The 21,072-nt window shown below is 42.6% G+C and overlaps 2 protein-coding genes across 14 annotated transcripts in view; one reads left to right on the top strand and one right to left on the bottom strand.

Moving 5' to 3' along the window:
• PPFIBP2 (PPFIA binding protein 2) overlaps positions 1–21,072 on the top strand; it is a 161,860-nt gene that overhangs the window by 45,503 nt on the left and 95,285 nt on the right. For 12 of the 13 annotated variants that reach the window (XM_043904032.1, XM_043904057.1, XM_043904023.1 and 9 more), the window contains one exon: positions 11,468–11,682. In XM_043904032.1, coding sequence (XP_043759967.1) covers positions 11,468–11,682 — 215 coding nt within the window. Of the gene's footprint in view, positions 1–9,374; positions 9,500–11,467; positions 11,683–21,072 lie in introns of those variants that run through there. The other variant, XM_043904075.1, reaches the window with a different exon arrangement.
• On the bottom strand, positions 8,671–9,331 carry LOC122694857 (prefoldin subunit 4). The gene has a single exon (XM_043904186.1). The coding sequence runs from the start codon at positions 9,329–9,331 to the stop codon at positions 8,927–8,929; it is 405 nt and encodes a 134-aa protein (XP_043760121.1). The 3' UTR covers positions 8,671–8,926.

Here is a 21,072-nt window from a genome sequence, read left to right as displayed (position 1 = left end):
CGCTCAGTCGTGTCCGACTCTTCACGACCCCATGGACTGCAGCCTACCAGGCTTCTCCGTCCATGGGATTTTCCAGGCAAGAGTACTGGAGTGGGTTGCCATTGCCTTCTCTGGATATATGTATACCTATGGCCAATTCATGTTGATGACACAAATGACATGAATGTGATGGTATGACAAAAACCATCATAATATTGTTAAGGCAGTTCATTTCAGTTGCTCAGTTGTGTCCAACTCTTTGCAACTGCATGGACTGTAGCATGCCAGGCTTTCCTGTCCATCACCAACTCCTGGAGCCTACTCAAACTCATGTCCATTGAGTCAGTGATGCCATCCAGCCATCTCATCTTCTGTCATCCACTTCTCCTCTCGCCTTCACTCTCCCAGCATCAGGGTCTTTTCCAATGAGTTGGTTCTTCACATCAGGTGGCCAAAGTATTGGAGCTTCAGCTTCAGCATCAGTCCTTCCAATAAGGATTCAGGACTGATTTCCTTTAGGATTGACTGGTTGGATCTCCTTGCAGTCCAAGGGACTCTCAAGAGTCTTCTCCAACACCACAGTTCAAAAGCATCAATTCTTCGGCCTTCAGCCTTATTTATAGTCCAACTCTCACATCCATACATGACTACTGGAAAAACCATAGCTTTGACTAGATGAACCTTTGTTGGTAAAGTAATGTCTCTGCTTTTTCATATGCTATCTAGTCATAGCTTTTAACTTTTTAAAAGTCATAGCTTTTCTTCCAAGGAGCAAGTGTCTTAATTTCATGGCTGCAGTCACCATCTGCAATGATTTTGGAGCCCCCCAAAATAAAGTCTGTCACTGTTTGCATTGTCATGTCATGCATGTCATGTCATTGCATTTGTCTGTCACTTGTTTGCCATGAAGTGATGGGACCGGATGCCATGATCCTAGTTTTCTGAATGTTGAGTTTTAAGCCAACTTTTTCTCTGTCCGCTTTCGCTTTCATCAGGAGGCCCCTTAGGTCTTCTTTGCTTTCTGCCATAAGGGTGGTGGTGTCTGAATATCTGAGGTTACTGATATTTCTCCCATCAATCTTGATTTCAGCTTGTGCTTCATCCAACCCGGCATGTCATATGGTGTACTCTGCATAGAATTTAGATAAACAGAGTGGCAATATACAGCCTTGACATACTCCTTTCTCGATTTGGAACCAGGCTGTTGTTCCATGTCCAGTTCTAACTGTTGCTTCTTGACCTGCATACAGATTTCTCAGGAGGCAAGTCAGGTGGTCTGTTATTCCCATCTCTTGAAGAATTTTCCACAGTTTGTTGTGATCCATACAGTCAAAGGCCTTGGTGTAGTCAATAAAGCAAATTTTTTTTTGAGCTCTCTTGCTTTCTTGATGATCCAGCAGATGTTGGCAATTTGATCTCTTGTTTCTCAGCCTTTTCTAAATCCATCTTGAACATTTGGAAGTTCACGGTTCACATACTGTTGAAGCCTGGCTTGGAGAATTTTGAACATCACTTTGCTAGTCTGTGAGATGAGTGCAATTGTGCGGTAGTTTGAGCATTCTTTGGCATTGCCTTTCTTTGGGATTGGAATGAAAACTGCCATTTTCCAATCCTGTGGTCACTGCTGAGTTTTCCAGATTTGCTGGCATATTGAGTACAGCACTTTCAAACATCATCTTTTAGGATCTTAAATATTTGAGCTGGAATTCTGTCACCTTCACTAGCTTTGTTCCTATTAATATTTCCTAAGGCCCACTTTACACTTCAGGATGTCCAGCTCTAGGTGAGTGACCACGCCATTATGGTAATCAGGGTTATTAAGACCCTTTTTCTTTCCCTTATCTTCTTTCCTCAGGTGTTTGTAAAGCCTTCTCGGACAACCACTTTGCCATTTGAATTTCTTTTTCTTTGGGCTGGTTTTGGTTACTGCCTCCTGTGCAATGTTATAAACCTCCATCCATAGTTCTTCAGGCACTCTGTCTACCAGATCTAACCCCTTGAATCTATTTGTTACTTCCACTGTATAATGATAATGAGTTTGATTTAGGTCATACCTGAATCGCCTAGTGGATTTCCCTATTTTGTTCAATTTAAACCTGAATTTTTCAATAAGGAGCTCATGGTCTGAGCTAATCAGTTCCAAGTCTTGTTTTTGCTGACTATATCAGCAAAAGATGAGATTCTCTATCTTTGGTTGCAAATAATATAATCAATCTGATTTTGGTATTGACCATTTGGTGATATGATCATGGTATCCAGTCCTGTCACTTCATGGCAACTAGATGGGGAAACAGTGGAAACAGTGACATACTTTATTTTGTTGGGCTCCAAAATCACTGCAGATAGTGACTGCAGCCATGAAATTAAAAGACACTTGCTCCTTGGAAGAAAAGATATGACTCACCTAGACAGCATATGAAAAAGCAGAGATGTTACTTTGCCAACAAAGGTTCATCTAGTCAAAGCTGTGGTTTTTCCAGTAGTCCTGTATGGATGTGTGGGTTGGACCATAAAGAAAGCTGAGTGCTAAAGAACTGATGCTTTTGAACTGTGGTGTTGGAGAAGACTCTTGAGAGTCCCTTGGACTGCAAGGAGATCTAACCAGTCAATCCTAAAGGAAATCAGTCCTGAATCCTCATTGGAAGGACTGATGCTGAAGCTGAAGCTCCAATACTTTGGCCACCTGATGGGAAGAAATGACTCCTTGGAAAAGACCCTGATGCTGGCAAAGATTTGAAAGCAGGAGGAGAAGGGAATGACAGAGGATGGAATGATTGGATGGCATCACCGACTTGATGGACATGAGTTTGAGCAAGTTTCATGAGCTGGTGATAGATAGGGAAGCCTGGCGTGCTGCATCTAGGTGGTCACAAAGAGTTGGACATGACTGAGCGACTGAACTGAATTGAACTGATTTGGTGATATCCACGTGTAGAGTCATCTCTTGTGTTGTTAGAAGAGGGTGTTTGCTATGACCAGTGTATTCTGTTGACAAAACTCTGTTAGCCTTTGCCCTGCTTTATTTTGTACTCCAAAGCCAAATTTGCCTCTTGACTTCTTACTTTTGCATTCCAATCCCCTATGATGAAATGGTCTTTTTTTTTTTTTTTGGTATTACTTCTAGAAGGTCTTGTAGGTCTTTATAGAACCAGTCAGTTTCAGCTTCTTGGGCATCAGTGGTTGGGGCATAGACTTGGATTACTGTGATGTTGGATGGTGTGCCTTGAAAACAAACCAAGATCATGCTGTCATTTTTGAGGTTGCACCCAAGTACTGAATTTCAGACTCTCTTGTTGACTATGAGGGCTATTCCATTTCTTCTAAGGGATTCTTGTCCACAGTAGTAGATATAATGGTCATCTCAATTAAATTCACCCATTCCTGTCTATTTTAATTCACTGATTCCTAACATGTTGATTTTCAATCTTGCCATCTCCTGCTTGACCACATCCGGTTTACCTTGATTCATGGACCTGACTTTTCGGGTTCCTAAGCAATATTGTCCTTTACAACATTACTTTACTTTCAACATTGTACTCTACTTTCACATCTAGACATATCCACAGCTGAGCATCATTTCCACTTTGGCCCAGTGGTTTCATTCTTTTTGGAGCTATTAGTAATTGCCCTCCAGCCTTCCCCAGTGTTAACTCTTTGCAACCCCATGGACTAGAGCTCGCCAGGCTCCTCTGCCCATGGAATTCTCCAGGCAAGAATACTGGAGTGGGTAGCCATTCCCTTCCCCAGGCAATCTTCCTGACTCAAGTAGCGAACCTGGGTCTCCTGCATTGCAGGTGGATTCTTTACCATCTGAGCCATCAGGGAATATACTGGACACCTACCAATCTAGGGGATTCATCTCCTGGTGTCTTGTCTTTTTGCCTTCTCATACTGTCCATGGGATTCTCTAGGCAAGAATACTGGGGTGGGTTGCCGTTCCCTCCTCCATGGACCATGTTTAGTCAGAACTCTTCACTATGACCCATCTGTCTTGGGTGGCTGCAAGCATGCTCATAGCTTCATTCAGTTACCCAAGCCCCTTTGCCATGACAAGACTGTGATCCTTGAAGGGGAGTATATAGGTAGGTATGTGCTTATTTCTCCATTTTATGTTTTTGTTTCTTTTTAACTTTTTTTTTAAAACTTGTTTTTGATTTTGCCTTGCTGGCCTCTGTCGTATTGATCAAGTTGTTTTTATGTCTCTGTTAGGAAGTCAGACATCTATTTCTGTATTTTTAATGCTCATCCTTACATTTTTAGCATGAATCCTTACCACAAAGGTGAAATACAAATATCTTTGTAGAATAATAATTTTGTCTTCCTCTTCAGTAGTATATGAGTCTTATAATGCTTTAATTCCCATCAGTGCCCCGTCTTTCATTGTTTTGTATTCTGGTATCAGCTTTATTTATAGTCCCCCGAGTATTGTGCTATTTATTACTATTCATTGAACATTTATTTTTTATCAGATATCATAATGCATTATTTTACCTAATCTTTATGAAAATTGTGAAAGATAAACAGTGTTTCTGTCCCTTTTTTACAGACAGAAAATTGAGGCATAGAAAGATTAATTGGAAAGCATAATTAGGAAAAAATACTAGATCCATTGGATCTCAAAATCCAAGTTTTTTTCATCATCCCATATTTCATAAACTAGTCTTAGCTGTCAAAGAAAAATGTTGAAATAAAGACCTTAGGTCTGAGTAGTTGTTAGAGAATGTACAGGACATGTGGTCCAGTGGTCTCCATTCTGGGTCTTCAGTGGAGATGTCTGATGGTGCCCAGGGGGCTGGAGATCTGTGTCTTGAGGGTGAAGCTACAGCTCCTCTCTATTTCAAAGGCTCCGCCTGAGTAATAACTATATATACTCCTGTCATATGCATTTTGTCATAGTGTATACCACTGAAGAGCATCAAAAGAAATGGAAAATAGTTCTGGAGGCCGAAAAATCTGAGATCAAGGTGCCAACAGGGTTGATTTCTGGTAAGACCTCTCTAACTGCTTGTGGACTACTTTCTTCTCACTGTGTTCTCACATGCTCTTTCTTCTGCTTGTCTTGGAAGAGAGACAGGGGGCGGCTGCAGCTGGCCCTGGGGAAACAGACCCTGGGTTCAACCACTCTTCGGAGCTGCCCCCCTCCCCTGCCATGTGTGTTTTTTAAACTGACAGTATTTGTTTTGTTTAATGAACAATTTAAACAACTTCTCTGACAGAGTTGATTCTTTTATCCCCCTCCTTTTTGGTTGGTGCAGTTTTTCCTGCTTCATGAAGTAGATCTTTTAAAATCCCTTCAGAAGTACTCTGCCAGCAATAAATTGCATGCATCATTTATGTGAAAAATGTCCTCATTTTATTCTTAAATCTTGAGTAGTAGTATATCTTGTACAGATTATACGTTGGTACCTACCTGAAGATATTTTGTGGTCATCGGGACTTATTGCTGATGAGAAGTCTTTGACAGTCTAATTGTAGAATATCTTTTATCTCTGGTTGCTTTTAAATTTCTTTTATCTTTGTTCTTCAGTTTCACTGTGTTGTTGCGAGGATTTGTTTTAATGTATCCCTTCGGGGACTCAATGTGTGTCTTTAAACTGAGAAGACTGAAGTTTTTTGTTTTGTTTTTTTGGGTGGGGGGCTATTCTGGGTCTTTCTTGCTGCGAAGGCTTTTCTCTAATTATGCTGCATGGGCTTCTCATTGTGGTGGCTTCTCTCGTGGCAGAGCACAGGCTCTCAGGCGCTTCAATAATTGCAGCATGTGGAGAAGGAAATGGCAACCCACTCCTATATTCTTGCCTGGGAAATCCCATGGACAGAGGAGCCTGGCAGGCTACAGACCACAGGGTCACAAAAAGAATCAGATATAACTAGCAACTAAACAATGATAAATAGTATCCAAACCACATGGGACTAGCATAAAAATAGACACAAAGACCAAAGGAAAAGAATCATGAGCCCAGAAATAAAACGTGTTTAACACCAATCATCAGAAAATGCAAATCCAATGAGATATCACCTCACACCTGTTAGAATGGTTATAATAAAAAAGACAAGATAGAAGCATTGGTGAGGATGTGAAGAAAAGAGAATTAGTGAGAACTACTGGTGAAAATGTAAATTGGTGCAGCCACTGTGGAAAACAGTATGGAGGTTTCTCAAAAGAATTCAAAATAGAACTACCATGTGATCCAGCAATTCTACTTCTAGGCATATGTCTGAAGGAAATGAAATCACTGTCTCTAAGAGATATCTACACCCCCATATTCTTTACAGCATTACTCATCATAGCTAAGATATGGAAACAACCTAAGGGTCCTTCAATGAATGGATAAAGAAAAAAAGAAAAATAATATATATACATATACACATATATGTGTGTGTGTATCACAATGGAATATTATTTAGCCATAAAAAGAAGGAAATCCTGCCATTTGTGACAATATATTGTATGGATCCCGAGAGCACTATGCAAAGTGAAATAAGTCATACAGAGAAAGACAAATGACCTCATTTATATGTAGAACCTAGAAGAGCTGAACTATAGAAACAGAAAGTTGATTGTTGGAAGCCAGGGGGTGTTGGGAGAAATGGGTCGATATTGGCCAAAGGGTACAAATTTGCAGTTATAAGATGAATAAGTCCTGGAGATTTAATGTATGCATGGTGACTATAGTTTACAATACTGTATTGTATATTTGAAAGTTGCTAAGAAAGCAGATCTTCAAAATTTTCACCACGTAAATAAAAAGGTAACCATGTGTGGAGACAAATGTGTCACTAAAAAAAAATAATAATAATTGCAGCATGTGGGCTTAGTAGTTGTAGCTCCTAGGCTCTAGAGCACAGGCTCAATTTTTGTGGCTTAGTTGCTCCGCAGACTGTTGGGGTCGTCTTGGATCAGGGATGGAACCTGTGTCTCCTGCGTTCACAGGCACATTCACTACCACTGAGCCACCAGGGAAGCCTGAATGAAAATTTTATTGGTGACAAATCCATAACCATTTTCTTTTTCACTGTTGCCTCTGCTTCAATAGCTTCTTCCACCTTCCACTCCAGTAATTCTCTTATCTGTTGTTTAACCTATGCACTTAATTTTCTAACCTGAGTAACTGTATTCTTTGTGTTTTGGTTTCCAGTTGGTTCTTTTTCAAATTTTCCTGTTCTCTCCTCATGCTTTCTTGTCCTTTCATTAAAGTTTCTGTATCTTCATTTTTTACTTTCCTTTAGGTAAAACATATGTCCAAATATATTCCAAAATAGACAAGTACTCATAATATTGATTTAATCACATGTGTATTTATTTATAGGCACTAATTTGTAAACAATTGTGAATGTTTTGTCTCACCAACACATTTTAAATAATACTTTTATTCAAGCACTTTACCTTTATCCGAACGTAACTATTTCTATCATTATAAGAGCTAGTTTCTGAATAAAAATATAGCATCCCAGAGCAGTTGAAGAGCACTTGGGGCTGTCGATAAAATGTAGAGGTGGGGCCTGAGAGTCTGCATTTGCACCACACTCCCAGGTAGTGCTGGAGCTACCAACATGCATCATGCTTTTCACGTGCAGAGTTTGAGAGTCCATATTTTTACTTTTAAGTGGTTGTAAACACAGCACTTTGAAAATTCACATACAAGGCTCTCATCAGTTATTTCATCTTATGTCGAAGAACCCCATTTGTATGATGAAGATCATTTTTAAAAAGTTTACCTTGTTTGTATATATGTATTTCTGAATTGTATAACATATATCATGTAAATGAAGACAGGCTAGTCATCATGCTGCAGTAACAAACAGTCCCACAAGATCAATTGCTTTGAAACAGCTTATACCACAATTTCCCCCACTGCCCCGGGTCTGCTTAGGGCTCTGGTCTATGTCATCATCTCTTTGGAACATGGGTAGATTCAGTTCCCACCATTGCCAGAGGCCGGAGCAAGTGAAAGAGATAAAAGGAATTGTGTTCTGGTTCCTAAAGACCTTCTTCTAGAAGTGACAATGTCACTTTTCATGTTTATTGGTCAGAGGAAGTCATGTGGCTGTGAGTAGCTTCAAGAGGCAGAAGTGTTGTCCCAGTATGAGCTTACGTAGAGATCCAAAACATTTCTGAATAATCCTAATAACTGCTACACATACTTAGTTGCTTTTGAACATGACCATTGAAAGGCTTTCAATAAAATCCTATACTTGCATTGTAGGTTGTTTCATCTCCCCCTAACAATTACTGAATCTGTATTAAATTTTGGTTTTAATGTCCTTCAGATAAAAATTCTCAGGGGTGTCCTCTCTCAATATCAAAACTTGGCATTGATTAATTTGATTTGCTAGTCAATGGTTTCCACTTAAACTGCACACTGGAGTCACCTGGGGAGCTTTTTGTTATCCCAGATCAGCCTCAGACCAATCAAACTGGAGCCCTGGAGGCGAGACTCTGGCATCTGTAGAGGATTTCAGTATGTATATAAAACTGAAGCCCTTTGTGTTAATCTGTCTTCTCCAAAGAATGCTTTATTGTTCAAGATAAAGTAATTGAGAGATTGCCCCCAAAGAGAAACTCTATTAGGTGAGCTGCTGTTTTCTGAGAGGGATTTTAGGGATCAACATCTTGCCTTCTGTTATTGTCACTTCTGTATTTGTTAAACCCAGGTATGAGGGTATGCATTTTCTTTTTTTTTTTTTTTTTTATTGCTTAACTGATTTTAATAACATGACATAAAGCCCCTACACTTGATATAATTGTTATGCAAAATACATAGATGAATACTGTCTTCTTTTAAAAATATAAAATAAATAAGCAAGACGTGAAAATAGGCAAGTTTCCATTAAATAAATGAAAAATTTAAAAAAAGTTTTGCTTTCCATTTCATTTGAAGAAGGGAAATTATCATTTTAAACAATATTCCAAGTTTATTAAACAAATTAAAAAAAATTTATAAAATGTTTAACTTTCATCAGCTTCAAGGTTTATGTTACTCCCAAATTTTGCATATAACTGAACTTTCAAATCTGCTAACACCCGCTGAATTGATTCCACTCTGGATTCTAAGGCGTCAATTTCTTCTTGCAAATTTTTCTTGGCTTCTTCTAACATTTCTTGTGTTTCTTCTTGAGAATGACTAATGAAAACATCGCCGATCTGATAAGGTATCATTAAGCAGTCATCATCTGCAAGCATGATGTCCTCACAGGCATCTTCTAAGTTTTGTAGTTGTTTCTTTTTTACTTCTATTTCTTCCTTCAGCTCTGTGATTCTACTTGTATTCCGTGCAAATTTGTTTATCTTTTGTTGATCTTCAAAAGTGACATTGACATCTTCTGCAGCCGCCTTCTTCATGGTGGCCGCCATCTTGGGACTGCGCTACGGCGCGAGGCGGGGAGGGCGGCCGAGCGGCCCGGCGCCCGCCCTCGCTCGCCCTCGGCCTGGACCCGCGGCGGACGCAGCGCCGGCTCCACATCCCCCCGACCCGGCCTCCGGCCGGCGGCTCCTCGCGCCCGGGCTCGGGGGGACCTGCCGGTATGCATTTTCTTATTTGTTGCGTCTGATAGTCCTGTTTTTGTGTTTCCCTCTGTGATTGTAGTTTTTCCATAGCAGTCAGTTGGCTGTAGAGAATCTGTGTGGCATGTGGAATTGAGTCTTCTGGGTAATTGTTACCTTTGCTGGTGCTAGGTCTAAGGAGTTTCACCATTTTGGACCATTTTCTGAGCCTGTGTATTGATGTAAATTATAAAGAAATAGAAATTAAAGTCTTTTATGTATGTACACATTACATGCAAAAATGGACACAGATACACATGCATTCATACACCTTTACACACACATACAATATTTGAATGGTAAGAAAAAATCCCAAGGCTTTGGGGGCAGGGAGTGGCCCACAGAATGGGAGGGACTTGTCCAAGGCCTCACTGATAGAAAGTGAATGAAAATCTCAGCCTTCCCACATAATTCTGGCCTGACTTATCCTACATTTGTAAATGTGTGTGTGTGTTGGAGTGTGTTCAGGATGGAGAGGCATGACTTAGCATTTGTTTAGAGACTGGGGGTCTTGCTCTACTTCTGTCCATTTTCTTTCCTGAAGTTTTTGACTGTGACCTTTCCTAGGCAACTCTTAATTGGATTTGTAGAAGCCAGAAAGTGCTGAGCACACATCAGAGTGGGGTAACAAGGCCGTCTCCTAGCTCCCCAGAGCCACGGACTTGTTTGTGGATTGTGATCCATAATTCCCTCTAACCTGCACTTTCAGAAAGCAAACCAGCAATCTAAAAGTAATTGTTTCCTTCTGTGTGGATTTCTCATTCCAAAGACTGCCATGGCAAGTAGGAAGTTGGCTTTGAAAAGAGTAGAGGAACCTGGAATTAGACGACAGGCTTGCAGTGTAACCGTGGATGTGGTGGCCCTACAGCCCACATTTTCCAGCAAGAGTCCTGATTTCAAATATTTTATTCTGTTGGCTTTATAAACAATTCAAATGCCCTGGAAATTCCACCATGAACCATATTTTCTAAAATGTTTCTTAACTGATGAAAGCACAGAAATCCTTTGTTAGACTCTGTTGCCCCAGTTTTGGTTTAGAAAATATATCACCATCTATGCAAAGAAGACTTTTTTTTTCTTCTTCTTTTTTAATGGTGGGGTTTTGAAAGGCAAACACAGTCCTATTTGGGACATACCAATTTAGAAAAAGCTGACCCAGTATCCCAGATCTCCGTGGAAATCCAGGCCTTCTTCCTCTTAGCTATTCATCCAAGTGTGTGTACAGACGTCCAGCCAGTTCCCCCTCACAGTCTACTGGGCAGGGGGCATAACTGTGTCAGCCAATGATGACAGGGGCTCTGCCCTCAGAGACTTCACAGTCCATGAAGGGAGATGAAATATGGATACACACAGTGTTAAATACAAGTCAAAGATGTGAGTGTATCAGAGGATATAGAATCACCCAACTGGGAAGATCTAGAAAGATTTTGATTCACTTCTCCTCACCAGATCCCAAACAGCATCACTTCCTCTGCATCCTGTTGATCGGAGCAAGTCACTAGACCAACCCAGAGTGAGGATCCACCTTGGGGTGAGGGGGGTGGAATGCGCACACAAGGATATGCGGCTCTCTGTGCATACAGTTTACCACTTTAAATTCAAAGAAGACACTTTTATTCATCTCACAGCTGGGACTGGCGTCTCACCATTTTAGCACACAAGCACTTGGTCGCAGGTGAGGTCTGGCTGTGCCCTCCTGCTTGTCTGAGCATGTGAGCTTCCCCCAGCCACTCACAATGGGCACAGTCATCTCCTCTCTCATGCCCAACCCAGGATGAAGATTATTCCTGCAAAGTTCACTTTGTGAGTGATTCTGCAAGGCAGAAGTGGTCATGTAGTCTTCTGATCGGTCCCTCTCCCTTCCCCTTTCATTAACTTTGCTCTTTACCAGTTCCTTGCCCATGGCATCCACCATTCTCACCCAGGTTCCTACCTCTCTCGTTCCAGGAACTAAAACAGGGGCAGATATTAGCGATGGTACCTGTGAGCCCGGACCGGCCTCCCCAGCCTCCTACATGAACCCCTTCCCGGTGCTCCATCTCGTCGAGGACTTGAGGCTGGCCTTGGAGATGCTGGAGCATCCTCAGGAGAGGGCAGCCCTCCTGAGCCAGATCCCGGGCCCCACAGCTGCCTACATAAAGGAGTGGTTCAAGGAGACCTCGGTGAGTAGGCCCATGGCCTGGGTGGGGGAGCATAGTCATGGAGTCTGTGGAATGCCATCAGGTTTATCTGAGGTGCCTAGCTCCTCCTCTTTAGGAGTCTGTCGATAGTCACATCCTCATGCTTCCCTCTGAACACTGATGAATTCTTTGTCATGATATGTGTTGTTCAATATTTTCATTACATAGGCTGTCAACCCAGGGTTCTGTAACATGCCCATGCCAGTGTGGTAGGGAGAATAATGATCTTCTGAAGATGTTTACATCCTGATTGCCAGAACCTGGGAATAAGTTTCCATACATGGTGGAAGGGAAGGAATCAGGTGGAATTAAGGTTGCTAATCAGCTGAATTTAAAGTGGGCAGAGTGGCCTGAGTTATCCAGGTGGGCCCAGTGTAATCACTGGTGTCCTTGTAAGAGGAAGGGGAGGCAGAAGAGTCAGCATTGGAGTGATGGGATGGGTGAAGGACTCACCCCCCCACCCCCCAACTGCTGCTGGCTTTGAAGGTGGAAGGGCCAAGAACCAGGGAATACAGGCAGCCACCAGGAGCTGGAAAACTGGCCTCTCCTCCAGAAAGGAAAGCAGTCTTACCCACAGCTTGATTTTAGCCCAGTAAGAACCATTTCAGACTTCTGACCTCCAGAATGGTAAGATAATGAATCTGTGTCATTGCAAGTCACTAAGTTTGTGGTAATTTGTTACAGCAGCAACCGAGATTGCCCACAGAGGAAGGTGAAGGCTCCTGGGGGGGTCTTGGGGGGTCTTGGGTGGGCCTGTTATAGTTCTGGTTTGCAGACCAGCTTCTTATCCCTCCCTCACATGCAGGTGGTTCTTGGTGGTCCTCTCAGACTGATGATAGAAGTCCCCACCTGCTTCTCCACAGGCACTTTTTATTTATTTATTTGCTTCTTTATTTTTGGCCGTGTTGCTGCGTGCGGGCTTTCTCTAGTTGTGGTGGTGGGGGCTAGGGCTACTCTCCAGTTGTGTGTGGGGGCTTCTCATGGCAGTGGTTTCTCTTATGGAGCACGGGCTCCAGAGCGTGTGGGATCAATACTTTGGTCTCGAAGGTTCTAGAGTAAGGGCTCAGTAGTTGTGGCTCACGGGCTTAGTTGCCCTGTGGTACATGGGATCTTCCCAGACCAGGGATCAAACCCGTGCACTAGACTACTGGGGAAGCCCTCCACGTGCTCTTTTAACTAGGTTGGAAATTGCCGGGGAATGGCTTAGGTAGGTTAGTCCTCTTTTTCCCCAGCAGAGGATCCCCTTTGCCTGCCTAGAGAGGCCCTCTCTGCCTGTTACTGTGTTTGCTTTATGCTGCTGGTCCTGGCTTCTGCCCTGTCGTGTCTGACCATCTTCTGCTCACCTCTTTGTGCGGCTGCGACTCTCTAGCTCACTTTACGCCTGGCATGGACATCTGTCCCTCCTTCCAGTCCTGCTAGTGCTGACTCAGGCTGCAGTGTTCACAGAAAATTTTTATGAAGCCTCAAGAAAATGATATAGGTTCATAATTCATCAGCCTGGAATCCTTGGGTCTAGATGCATTTTAGAACTCAGAGCTTATTAAACTTTAGAAAGGTGAGACGGTGCACATGTATTGTATAATATGTACCATTTCTAGCCAGTGCAGGGCAGGAAACACTGAACATTTCTTCAGCAAAACTTGTGAATGTCTGCATGAAGCAGGATAAAGACAGACTACCAATACATAATGTGCAGTGACTGTGTATATTTACCTTGCACAGATGTGCCAGAATTTATGTAGCCACTCCTCTAATATTGAATTGAGATATTTTTTAATCTTTCACTAATAGCGTGGCATTGCTGTAGAGACTTTGTCTAGAAATATTTATCTCTAAATATGTTCTTCAGATGGACTCGTGAACGTAGAATTATAGTTAAAGCAGGCTTAACAGATAAAATGCAGGATGTTCTGTTAAGTTAGAATTTTAGATAAACAATATTTTTTAATAAGTGTGTTTCGTGCAGTTTGCTAAGTCTGGCAAACTCTGATCAAAGGTATTAATATCTTTAAGCCTTGTGACACATTTTTTCCAGACCGCTTTTCAGAAAGATTTTGCCCATTTCTATTATCTTTGGCAGGGCTTGAGGTACATCCTGATCAACAACAAGCACTAAGATTGAAAAAACAGCTAATTTCAGAGGAAAAAGAGTTTCATTTTATCTTTCCATTTCTTTGTTTAGTAGAAAGGCTGAATTTTAAAATAAGCTTATTAATATTTATTCTTCTGTATGGTTTCCAAACTTTTGATCTCATACCCCAATATGAAAAAAAATTCATTCTCCAAATATACATATTCATGTATGGAGAATTGTCCTAATGTATGTAAGTTATAAAACATAGTCCCAGATAGAAGATCCTTTTTAAAAGACTGGTTAAGAAAATAGTTTTAATATTTTCTTCACATACACAACCCAGTGATTATTTTGAGTGTCTTGGCTGTGCCTGCTGTAGTCTGATCTGTTAGCATCTATATTCTTGCCTCCCTGACCCTATTTGGGTTTTAGTGCTTTTCTTATATTTAATGACTTTTTACTAGCTCTTTGCTTTGTGGTGTTCCTTTTCCTCACTTTTGTTTTTAAATGTTGTTTTTGGTGAGGTTTTTTTTTTTTTAAAATTATAAAAGAATTGTAATTTTATCAGTCTTTCCTGTTTGAGATTCTTTTCTTTCTAGAAAGGCCCTACCTGACCTCAGATCAAATAATATTCACCTGTATACTGTCTCCAGTAGGTTTATAGTTTGATTTGTATTCATCTGCAGTCTTTTTAGTGTGTGGTATGAAATAAGGATCTAACTTTTATAATTTACCAAAAGAGATCCTTAAAAGCTATTTTGGATCTAAAAGCAGTCATGGTGGTGGTTGGTTTTGCAAGATCCATTCCAGAAAACAGCTTGCGTTCAGATTTGCAGATCTGTTTTGGTGGCTGTTTACAACAGTTGGGGAAATGCTTGCCTTGGGATAGATGTTTCTAAAAGTTGTTGCATTCATAAATCTTCTGGTGTAATTATGGCCATCAGCAACCTATGAGTGGTGTATTTTGAGGGGGGAGGTCAAAAGTTCATATAAACATTCCAAGATACCAGGGTTGGTTGTTAAGGTTTTGATTCTGGACAGAGACCACCTGTGTGTATTTTCGTTTTCCCAGATTTAAAGTCATTTTACAATCTGGTACACACACAGTCCATAGCAGGTCTTATCTGTATGGAAATAGAATTCAAGGCAGTGAACAAACCCACAGCTCCTCTTTAGATTAATTTTAGATTGCCTTAGCTTGGTACTTTTATTTATTTATTTAAAAATTTTATTTATTTATTTTTGGCTGCACTGGGTCTTTGTTGCTGTGTGTGGGCTTTTTCTAGTAGTGGTGAGGGGGGCTACTCTCTAGTTGCCATGCGTGGTCTTCTCATTGTGGTGGCTTCTCTTTTTGTGGAGCTGGGCTCGGTAGTTGTGGGGCACGGGCTTAGCTGCCCTGTGGCATATGGAATCTTCCCAGACCAGGGATCAAACCCTTGTCGCCTGCATTGGTGGGCAGATTCTTAACCACTGGACCACCAGGGAAGTCTCGATTGGTACTTTTAATTAGAATGTATTGCTGTTCAAATTGTAGTCTATGGACCAGCAGCTTTGGCATCCCCTGATAGCTTGTCTTAAAGAAAAAAAAAGTTAGACTTTGCCTCTCCCCTCCCCAATCCACTGAACCATTTCCAGGTGATTCATATTCACTTTAAAGTTTGTAAAACACTGCCTTAAACCACAGAGACTCACGTGAATTATTACCCACCCCACCAAAAAAAAAAACACACAAAAACACATGTGACTCAGAATTGGAACTAATAAGATAGCTTGAAGCCAAGCTTGTGCCTTCTCATTTCTCATTCATGGTATCTGTGCATCCCTTAGATGTTTGCACTGTTCTCTTTCATCATAAACCTCACTTGTCATAATCTGGCCTAGCATGACCCAGCCCTGCCTCATGACATCTTTCAGTAGGGATTCTTTCTCAATAAAATACAAACAGTAAGGAGGTTTATATGTCACTAACGTTATATGTTATGTTACTAACATATAACTAATATATATGTAATGAACATATAAGTAATAATACATGTATTAGTTATATATAACTAATATATGTCCAGGGGATGGGTGGCCCCAGGGTTAAATCAGTGGCTCTGGGATGACCTCAAAGACACTGACTTTTCGTATCTTTCTCCCTCCCCATCCTCAGGGGTTGGTATTTCCTCAGGGATGTCCCCTAACACAGGGGTCCCCAACCTCCAGGCTGTAGACCAGTACTTCCTGTCAGATCAGCAGCAGCATTAGGTTAGAAATAAAGGGCACATAAAGGTAATGAGCTTGAATCATTCTGAAACCGTTCACCCCACCCACACCCATGGAAAAATTGTCTTCCATGAAATTGGTCCCTGGTGCTAAAAATGTTGGGGTACTGCTGCCCTAAGAAGTAGGGCAAGTTGCAAGAAGGCTACTTGCAGTTCTGGGCAGCCTCCCTTCACACAGATACAGTTGTGTCTAGAGGTAGAACATGTCCTCTTCTTATAAACTAGGGAGGAAAACGTCTATCTGAAACCTCCCAGCAGCTTCCCATATGGTCCCAGTGGTCAGGATTTGTTTGCATGTGCATACCCTAGCTGCAAGGGAGGCTGGCACTCTCATCACAGTGGAGGGGAACCTCTGTCAGCAAGGAACCAAAAAGTGGGGGAAACGAATGGCCCTTAGGAAGATAGCTCACAGTGACTGCCACACATCCTTTAGGTTTGATGTTAGTCGTCTTGTTGACTGACAAGTTCATGTTTTCTGTGTGTGTTAACCCCTGAAGGAGAGAATCTCTTTGACCTAATTCAGAATTTTTGGACTAAGTCCTCCAAGTATATGAAGAAATGTTAAATGCAAAAGAAATAGAAATTAAAGACATTTTCACTTACGCTCAGCTATGGATTAGCTGCTTTTGGGTCAAGTGTCCACCCCAGGGCCAATAATTAGCTGTGGTGAGAGGGAAGAGGATCATGTGGTAGGAATCGCCGTCTTCTGTTCATCAGTAGCTGCAACGGGGATCTTCAGACTCAGATGATGGCGACTGCAGTGCACAGAAACAGGGGCTGCTGAAGGGGCCATGGTGGACGCAGGGGTGTGGTTGGTGCTTACAGCAAACAGCAGGCTAGTCCTGGGCCCCTGCCCTTACATCTTAAGTGGTGAGGGAGCTCTGGTCCTAGTGCACTGTGGTCAGAAAGACTGTGTGTGGGCAGCTGTGTTTCTTTTCTTTTTTTTTTTTTTTATTAGTTGAAGGCTAATTACTCCACAGTATTACAGTGGTTTTTGTCATACATTGACATGAATCAGCCATGGATTTACATGTATTCCCCATCCCAATCCCCCCTCCCACCTCCCTCTCTACCCGATCCCTCTGGGTCTTCCCAGTGCACCAGGCCCGAGCACTTGTCTCATGCATCCAATCTGGGCTGGCGATCTGTTTCACCATAGATAATATACATGTTTCGATGCTGTTCTCTCAAAACATCCCACCCTCGCCTTCTCCCACAGAGTCCAAAAGTCTGTTCTGTATATCTGTGTCTCTTTTTCTGTTTTGCATATAGGGTTACCGTTACCATCTTTTTAAATTCCATATATATGCATTAGTATACTGTATTGGTCTTTATCTTTCTGGCTTACTTCACTCTGTATAATGGGCTCCAGTTTCATCCATCTCATTAGAACTGATTCAAATGAATTCTTTTTAATGGCTGAGTAATATTCCATGGTGTATAAGAAGGAGCAGATATACTTGGCGTGCTGGCTGATTTCAATTTTCTTCACCATTTTCCTGAGGGAGGCACCATAACGGGTCCCGTATTTGCCCACAATTCCGACCTTCTTGGTGCGTTTAGCCATGTTAACGCAACCTAGATCCAAGCCCAAGAGCGCAGCTGTGTTTCTTTACAGTGGGGCTGGTTCCTCCTCTGCTGAGTGCTGGCAGAGGTGGGCACAGAGTGGCCATCAGCAGCAAGGGTCCTTGGCGTGGAAATAGTTATAAACAGACCAGACTTGTGGTAAAGATACAAGTGGAACAGAACTGCCCAGAATTCAGGGGTACTGGATTGTGAGCATATCTCCAAAGCTTTGGGGCCTAAAATAGGATCCTCCCTTTCTGGGCAACCAATAGAATGATGAAGAGTAGGCTTTAGGTCTGGAAGGGTGTGGTGGGGGGCTCTCTATGCTGGAGACACCCTCGGGGGCTTCAGTGATAAAGGGAACAAAGGGTCTGGATTCCCTTGTTCTAGGAGAAGTGCATGCTCAGTCGTGTCTGACTTTTTGTGACCACATGGATTCCTCTGTCCATAAAATTCTCCGGGCAAGAATACTGGAGTGGGTTGCCATTTCCTCCTCCAGAAGATCTTGCTGACCCAGGGGTTGAACCTGTATCTCTTGCATCTCCTGCATTGGCAGGTGGATTCTTGACCACTGAGCCACCTGGGAAAGGAACAGTACTGTTACCCAACCAGATTTGTTTGTCTGACACACAGCAAGTCAAACACTGAGGTACCATAGTTTACAGCCAAGAAAGAGTTTATTCTCAAGGTAGCCAAGTGAGAAGACAGGAGAATATGTCTCAGATCTACCTCACTGAAGGTGAGGGAGTTGGAGTATTTATGGGATAAGCAGGGTGGAATGTGAAGTCAAGTGGGCCTTAGAAAGCATGACTACAAACAAAGACAGTGGATGTGATGGAATTCCAGTTGAGCTATTTCAAGTCCTGAAAGATGATGCTGTGAAAGTGCTGCACTCAATATGCCAGCAAATTTGGAAAACTCAGCAGTGGCCACAGGACTGGAAAAGGTCAGTTTTCATTCCAATCCCTAGGAAAGGCAATCCAAAAGAATGCTCAAACTACCGCACAATTGTACTCATCTCACACGCTAGTAAAGTAACGCTCAAAATTCTCCCAGCCAGGCTTTAGCAGTACATGAACCGTGAACTTCCAGATGTTCAAGCTGGTTTTAGAAAAGGCAGAGGAACCAGAGATCAAATTGCCAACATCCGCAGGATTATCGTAAAAGCAAGAGAGTTCCAGAAAAACATCTATTTCTGCTTTATTGACTATGCCAAAGCCTTTGACTGTGTGGATCACAATAAACTGTGGAAAATTCTGAAAGAGATGGGAATACCAGATCACCTGACCTGCCTCTTGAGAAACCTGTATGCAGGTCAGGAAGCAACAGTTAGAACTGGACCTGGAACAACAGACTGGTTCCAAATAGGAAAAGGAGTACATCAAGGCTGTATATTGTCACCCTACTTATTTAACTTATATGCAGAGTACATCATGAGAAACGCTGGGATGGAAGAAGCACAAGCTGGAATCAAGATTGCTGGGAGAAATATCAATAACCTCAGATATGCAGATGACACCACTCTTATGGCAGAAAGTGAAGAGGAACTAAAAAGCCTCTTGATGAAAGTGAAAGAGGAGAGTGAAAAAGGTGGCTTAAAGCTTAACATTCAGAAAACTAAGATCATGGCATCTGGTCCCATCACCTCATGGGAAATAGATATGGAGACAGTGGAAACAGTGTCAGACTTTATTTTTTGGGGCTCCAAAATCACTGCAGATGGTGACTGCAGCCATGAAATTAAAAGACGCTTACTCCTTGGAAGGAAAGTTATGACCAACCTAGATAGCATATTAAAAAGCAGAGACATTACTTTGCCAACAAAGGTCCGTCTGGTCAAGGCTATGGTTTTTCCAGTGGTCATGTATGGATGTGAGAGTTGGACTGTGAAGAAAGCTGAGAGCCAAAAAATTGATGCTTTTGAACTGTGGTGTTGGAGAAGACTCTTGAGAGTCCCTTGGACTGCAAGGAGATCCAACCAGTCCATCCTAAAGGAGATCAGTCCTGGGTGTTCCCTGGAAGGACTGATGCTGAAGCTGAAACTCCAGTACTTTGGCCACCTCATGCAAAAAGTTGACTCATTGGAAAAGACCCTGATGCTGGGAGAGATTGGGGGCAGGAGGAGAAGGGGATGACAGAGAATGAGATGGCTGGATGGCATCACCGACTCGATGGGCATGACTTTGAGTAAACTCCGGGAGTTGGTGATGGACAGGGAGGCCTGGCGGGCTGCGATTCATGGGGTCGCAAAGAGTCAGACACGACTGAGTGACTGGACTGAACTGAACTGAGGGTGGTCTTAGGGGAGAGGTGACTGTGAGGAAATCCATGTTCTGTGCAGGTGTGTTTGGGTTCATGTTTCCACATATTGGAGATGGAGACCCTTAGCATCATCTGAGGGTGGAGTTTTCCAATCCTCTGACGTGAAAAGGTCATTTGTTCAGACATCTGCACAGAGTCAGCTTTAGGGTGGTGCCAACCAGCCCCTGCCCAGCTCATGCTGGTCAGGTAATGATTCCAAGTAATTGGAAAACAGCTGGGCTGCATGAAGCTGGAAAGATATTAAAGGGAGGGAAATGGAAGGAAAGAAAGAAACCAAGTGAGCTTAATCAATGAGGGCAGTTTATAAGCAAAAGAGTTTTAACAAGCTATTCCCTTATCTGTTGTTCTATAAGACAAATTCAAGAATTTCTATTATTAGCTTCTGTAAACTCTGTGGGGCACAGTTTTAGTATCTGAGTCTGAACTCTGGGCTTATCCTCAAAGTTGGTGGCACACCAGGGAGCTTTGGACGGGGCTTTTGTACGGGAAAGGTTCCTGAAGTCCAAGGCAGGCAGGCTTCACGGAGCCTAGCCTGCAGAGTAGCATCAATGAGGCCACCCTTTGGCAGTATAAGATTGAGCCCCTCTTTCATGGCTGGCAGACCAGGCCAAGCTCAGGGTCAGGACCTGCAGGAGATGAAGCTGAGGCCCATGCCAGAAGGCTGCAGCATCTCTGCTTTAATGGGAATGGAGCCAAGTTCCAAAAAGGGGCCGCCTCTTTTCCCTCCCTGCAGATAAGCTTGTGGTGACCTGGGGGTGAAGCCCTCAGGGAGAGTGGAGCCCGTAAGGGTCTGGAAACGGCCAACTAGTGAGAAGCCAACCAATAAGACCCTGATGCTATGAAAGATTGAAGGCAGGAGGAGAAGGGGACGACAGAGGATGAAATGGTTAGATGGCATCACCAACCCAATGTCCATGAGTTTGAGCAAACTCTGGGAGTTGGTGGTGGACAGGGAAGCCTGTGTGCTGCAGTCCATGGGGTTGCAAAGAGTCAGATGTGACTGAGCGACTGAACTGAACTGAGTGAGAAAGGGAGGGGTGATTAGACCCAGTGAGCCTGGTTCCTGGGAGCTGCCCAAGCGATACCAGAGCCAGCAGAGTCTCCAGATGGAGCATCTCTGGGGGCTTCTCTAATAGCTGGGTA

This window comes from Cervus elaphus, chromosome 1 (assembly GCF_910594005.1).
Source record: "Cervus elaphus chromosome 1, mCerEla1.1, whole genome shotgun sequence".
Taxonomy (NCBI): Eukaryota; Metazoa; Chordata; class Mammalia; order Artiodactyla; family Cervidae; genus Cervus; species Cervus elaphus.
Note: the sequence above shows the minus strand (reverse complement) of the source record. Positions and strands in the feature narration are given on the sequence as shown.

Bases quoted from the DNA above. Each gene is read 5' to 3' on its own strand.
- LOC122694857 (XM_043904186.1), bottom strand. From the start codon at position 9,331: ATGGCGGCCACCATGAAGAAGGCGGCTGCAGAAGATGTCAATGTCACT.